This window comes from Oncorhynchus tshawytscha, linkage group LG08, assembly GCF_018296145.1.
Source record: "Oncorhynchus tshawytscha isolate Ot180627B linkage group LG08, Otsh_v2.0, whole genome shotgun sequence".
Taxonomy (NCBI): domain Eukaryota; kingdom Metazoa; phylum Chordata; class Actinopteri; order Salmoniformes; family Salmonidae; genus Oncorhynchus; species Oncorhynchus tshawytscha.
The window spans coordinates 62,952,964-62,958,963 of record NC_056436.1 but is presented as its reverse complement, the minus strand read 5'-3'; the positions used below and the strand labels follow the sequence as shown (position 1 = coordinate 62,958,963).

Here is a 6,000-nt window from a genome sequence, read left to right as displayed (position 1 = left end):
CGTGTCTTGACTTCAGTCAGGCCCTCGTGTCTTGACTTCAGTCAGGCCTTCGTGTCTTGACTTCAGTCAGTGACTCTTGTCTTCGGGCTTTTCAGTCCAAAATCTGAGTAAAGTGCTGGGAGAGAGTTTGTACTTTTGAAGTGTGAGACATGTTGACATTTAGTAGAGCACATAGGAGCACTGTCCTCATCATCTACAGTCCTCATTAGAACTGAAAAGAGCAATGGACTTTCAAATGGCAGTGCAATTAAAAACGGGGAAAAAAAAAAACACACACACACACACACACACACACGCACACGCGCGCACGCACACGCACGCACGCACGCGCACGCGCACGCACACACACACACACACACACACACACACACACACACACACACACACACACACACACACACACACACAGAGATAATGGTGTGACTCACGTCCTGCCGCTGAATCAGAGTTGGCAGAGGATTTGAGGTCTCGGTTGGCGTCGAGGTGGAGAACTCCGAACCAGTCCTTCAGTCTGGATGCTAGGCTATGCAGGTCCCCATCACTGCAGACTAGACACACACACACACACACACACACACACACACACACACACACACACACACACACACACACACACACACACACACACACACACACACACACACACACACACACACACACACACACACACACATACCAGTGTTATCAGGAAGCAGGGTTGGGCTCAATTCAGAATTTTGGAATTGACTCCCATTCAACTCATGAGATGAAATTCGAATTGAATTGGCCACACCCCGCAGGATGTATAATATTTATTTGCGTTTGAGTGACAGGAAGTAGAATTTAATTCAGTGCAACTCAAATAAATTCCACTCAGTCATAGAACATGAGAGTTTCATTGAATCTGACAGGTCACACTTCCAGATACCAAAGAATATAAATTTCCTTTGGAAACAATGTTCATATTCTCTTTTAACCTTAGTGCTTAGAATGGCCAATTCTATTTCCACCAACCATGTCATTTGTTTGGCTTCTTTTGAAGTTCTCAGGGTCAACTTCAGGGTTAAACTAATGCATTCTGAGAAATGTAGTATTTTCGTCATAGTGAACAAAATGTAAGTGATTCATGAAATATAAGAACTTAGACTATTAGCACACATGTTTTCTTTTCCTTGATCATTAATTTTAAGAGTTTGTTTCACCGATTTTGTATATGCAGGTACAGTGGGGAGAACAAGTATTTGATACACGCAGGTTTTCCTACTTACAAAGCATATAGAGGTCTGTCATTTTTTATCATAGGTACACTTCAACTGTGAGAGACGGAATCTTACAGTTTTTTTCGATTGCTAAACGACAGTGGACACAACTGGAGTCACATGTGCAAAACTCTAACTACAGTCTGCACAGCAGCAGTTCATGTGGACCAAACTCTAGTTCGTTTTTCATTGCTTGAACACAGTTTTCAAAACTCTACACACTTATCCCATGACTTTAACCACAACCTGCACAACACTGTGGATTTACAGCACTTTGTTCAAATGCTAACACACTGCTGTCAAAACTGTGAACCACACATTCAAAACGGAATAGATTTCAGCCTTGTGCCTTTCAAACACTGCTGATTGCAATTTCAGCTGAAAGGCTAAGCAGGTGTCTTGTTTTAGACTTGTTAGTGAACACACACACATATTACAGTATATATAGGTAGAGCTCAGAAAGACTAATTTTGGAAATGGAACAAGGAAGATGGGTTTGTGGAGGGAGAAGGGTGGCAGGGAGAGGGCGGATGCGTGGAGGAAGACAAAGAAGACAAAGAGTTGTTATTTCAGATGAAATAAGGGCTACATTTATAGACCATGTCGTGAACCATGGTCTCTCATTGAGAGAGGCAGGGTTGAGGGTGCAACCCAATCTGCAAAGATCCACAGTGGCATCTGTAATGCGAATTTTCCATCATGCAAACAGGTGAGAGTTACATCCTTACAGTAAATGAAAACATTACAGGAATCTATTTTGTATTGCAATTATAGAATATTTACACAGATATATATTACAGTAAGTTTGACTGTAAAATATATTTTTACAACAGGACCCAAAGGCTGCCCCCAACAGGGGGAAGAGGAAAAATATTTTCAGATGCACAGGAAAATGCTATTGTTGACATGGTTGTTGTCAACAATGCAATAAAACTGCGGGAGATTCAAGATAGAGTGCTGGCTGATAATGATATATTTGAAAATGTTAATTCTGTCAGCACAACAACTATTGCTCGAGTCCTAAAGAAACACCAAGTTACAATGAAACAGTTATACACTGTACCGTTCGAGAGAAACAGTGAACGGGTAAAAGAGCAAAGATACCAATATGTCCAGGTAAGACGTCTGAGGTTACATACACAGCTATACAAAATATTTACAGTAAAAAAAAACACTAGCATTTCTACAGTAAAACTGTGCATTTACTGTTTTTCAGAGAGTAATGGAGGTGGAAGCACTGGAAAGACCACATTCATTTGTATTTATCGATGAAGCTGGATTTAACCTTGCCAAAACACGGCGCAGAAGAAGGAATGTTATAGGTCAAAGGGCCACTGTGGAGGTTCCAGGCCAAAGGGGGGGAAATTTCACCATGTGTGCTGCAATGGCCAATGATGGTTTGCTTCTCAACACACCACTCATTGGCCCATACAACACAGAAAGGCTTATAGCTTTCCTAGAACAGCTCTATGTTCAGCTAGTGCCAGCAGAACAGGGTGAGCCAGTAAGAAACCCCCAAGTTTTTGTCATAGTTTGCGATAACGTTGCTTTTCACCACTCTGCAGCTGTCACAGATTGGTTTGCAGCACATCACAGATTTATGGTTTTGTACCTGCCTGCATATTCACCCTTCCTCAACCCAATAGAGGAGTTTTTCTCTGCCTGGAGGTGGAAAGTGTTTGGTCACCACCCACATGACCAAATGTCTCTTTTGGAAGCCATGCGTACCGGATGTGAGGACACGAGTCCAGAGGACTGCCAGGGATGGATAAGGCACTCCAGAATGTTCTTCCCCAGGTGCATGGCAAGAGAAAACATTAGATGTGATGTTGAAGAAAACCTGTGGCCTGATGCTAGAGAGAGGCAGGATTAGCCCCTCAATTATTTGTTCGAATTACAGTATGTACTTTTAGTTTCTACCTTTTTTTCTCATTACTGTAATTCCGTAAATTACTACAGACTATTGAAGCAAACTGCTAATTTTCATTTACCTTAAAGAATTGTTATGTTCTAAAAATTTTAATAAATCATGTGAAAGAATGTCGCTCTTTTCTTTGAAGAAAATATTACTTTGTATGAAGTCACTGAAATTGTTCAAACTGTAAAGATGAAAAGTTTGTATTTTCTGTATTGGTGTTTGATGCTAGTGTTTTTACTCTCAGTGTGTTCTGAGTGACAGTGTGTGTTATCTCAGTGAGGGTTGTGCATAGTGTTTGGCTGCACTGAGCGTGTTTTGAGCCATGTGTTAAGAGTTGTGTTGCTTGGAATGAGTTTTGCAGGTGATGTGAACTGTTTAGCTCAGGTGACTGTTGGTAGTGCAGACTGTAGTTAGAGTTTTGCACATGTGACTCCAGTTGTGCCCACTGTCGTTAAGCAATCGAAAAAAACTGTAAACAAAAATCCAGAAAATCACATTGTATGATTTTTAAGTAATTAATTTGCATTTTATTGCATGGCATAAGTATTTGAACACCTACCAACCAGTAATAATTCCGGCTCTCACAGACCTGTTAGTTTTTCTTTAAGAATTCCTCCTGTTCTCCACTCATTACCTGTATTACCTGCACCTGTTTGAACTCGTTACCTGTATAAAAGACACCTCTCCACACACTCAATCAAACAGACTCCAACCTCTCCACAATGGTCAAGATCAGAGCGCTGTGTAAGGACATCAGGGATAAAATTGTAGACCTGCACAAGGCTGGGATGGGCTACAGGACAATAGGCAAGCAGCTTGGTGAGAAGGCAACAACTGTTGGCGCAATTATTAGAAAATGGAAGAAGTTCAAGATGACGGTCAATCACCCTCGGTCTGGGGCTCCATGCAAGATCTCACCTCGTGGGGCCATCAATGATCATGAGGATCAGCCCAGAACTACAAGGGCAGGACCTGGTCATTGACCTGAAGAGAGCTGGGACCACAGTCTCAAAGAAAACCATTAGTAACACACTACGCCGTCATGGATTAAAATCCTGCAGCGCACGCAAGGTCCCCCTGCTCAAGCCAGCTCATGTCCAGGTCCGTCTGAAGTTTGTCAATGACCATCTGGATGATCCAGAGGAGGAATGGGATAAGGTCATGTGGTCTGATGAGACAGAAATAGAGCTTTTTGGTTTAAACTCCACTCGCCGTGTTTGGAGGAAGAAGAAGGATGAGTACAACCCCAAGAACACCATCCCAACCGTGAAGCATGGAGGTGGAAACATCATTCTTTGGGGATGCTTTTCTGCAAAGGGGACAGGATGACTGCACTGTATTGAGGGGAGGATGGATGGGGCCATGTATCACGAGATCTTGGCCAACAACCCTCTTCCCTCAGTCAGAGCATTGAAGATGGGTCGTGGCTGGGTCTTCCAGCATGACAACGACCCGAAACACACAGCCAGGGCAACTAAGGAGTGGCTCCGTATGAAGCATCTCAAGGTCCTGGAGTGGTCTAGCCAGTCTCAGACCTGAACCCAATAGAAAATCTTAAGAGGGAGCTGAAAGTCCGTAATGCCCAGCGACAGCCCCGAAACCTGAAGGATCTGGAGAATGTCTGTATGGAGGAGTGGGCCAAAATCCCTGCTGCAGTGTGTGCAAACCTGGTCAAGAACTACAGGAAACGGATGATCTCTGTAATTGCAAACAAAGGTTTCTGTACCAAATATTAAGTTCTGCTTTTCTGATGTATCAAACACTTATGTTATGCAATAAAATGCAAAGTAATTACTTAAAAATCATACAATGTGATTTTCTGGATTTTAGATTCCGTCTCTCACAGTTGAAGTGTACCTATGATAAAAAATTACAGACTCTACATGCTTTGTAAATAGGAAAACCTGCAAAATAGGCAGTGTATCAAATACTTGTTCTCCCCACTGTATAGAACGACATGTTTGATGTTTTCTGCTCAAGATGTATATATGTATATGTATATAGCTCAACCCTGGCAGGAAGGCAGGGGAATGTCAATCTCACACTTGTCATTTCAATAAAAATGAATGTATTATATTTTATAGCCACATTGATGCAACATGATTCTGTTTGATAAGGTTGGGTGAAATGACGTCAGCACAATGTTGATTAAACCAATATTTTTCTTGTATTTGACTATAGAAGAACAACACACCACACAGGAGCAGCTGAGTTCTATTGTCCTCCCTGTTGCTATAGGAACACAAGCAGGCACACCATCTTACTGCATGCTCTGTGTGTGTGTGTGTGTGTGTTACAATCTCTCATTGATCACTAGAAGATACAACTGCACTGTTAGAGCTAGGAACACAAGCTTCATCACTACACCCACAATATTGTCTGCTAAATATATATATATGTATATATACTGTATATATATATACTGTATATATATATATATATAGAGAGAGAGAGAGAGAGAGAGAGAGAGAGTATAACACATTAATTCTGCCAGAGCTCCACCTGAGCTGATACCGAGCTCCACCACAGGTGAGACATTAACATCAGACCCAGCACTGTCACCAGGGACACACACAATCTCAGATGCACACACAAGCTTGGACACAGAAACACACAGGCACATACACACTCATACAAATAAATGCACACACACACACACACACTATACTGCAGGCAAATCCCAGATCTCATCTTGGCTTGAAGGTTAACACCAAACAATGTGCTGGTGTGACAGGTCACCTGGGAGTCTATCTTTATTGACCCATAAATAGATAGGGGGTAAAGAAGGACATAAGATGCTACATTAGTCACACAGCAGTTTTCCCCAACTCTATTTAAATGGCC

The 6,000-nt window shown here is 42.0% G+C and overlaps 1 protein-coding gene across 3 annotated transcripts in view; it reads right to left on the bottom strand.

Moving 5' to 3' along the window:
* Positions 1-6,000, bottom strand: part of LOC112257081 (testican-1-like) — a 391,345-nt gene that overhangs the window by 7,826 nt on the left and 377,519 nt on the right. For all 3 annotated transcript variants that reach the window (XM_042325759.1, XM_042325758.1, XM_042325757.1), the window contains one exon: positions 429-548. In XM_042325759.1, coding sequence (XP_042181693.1) covers positions 429-548 — 120 coding nt within the window. The remainder of the gene's footprint in view (positions 1-428; positions 549-6,000) is intronic.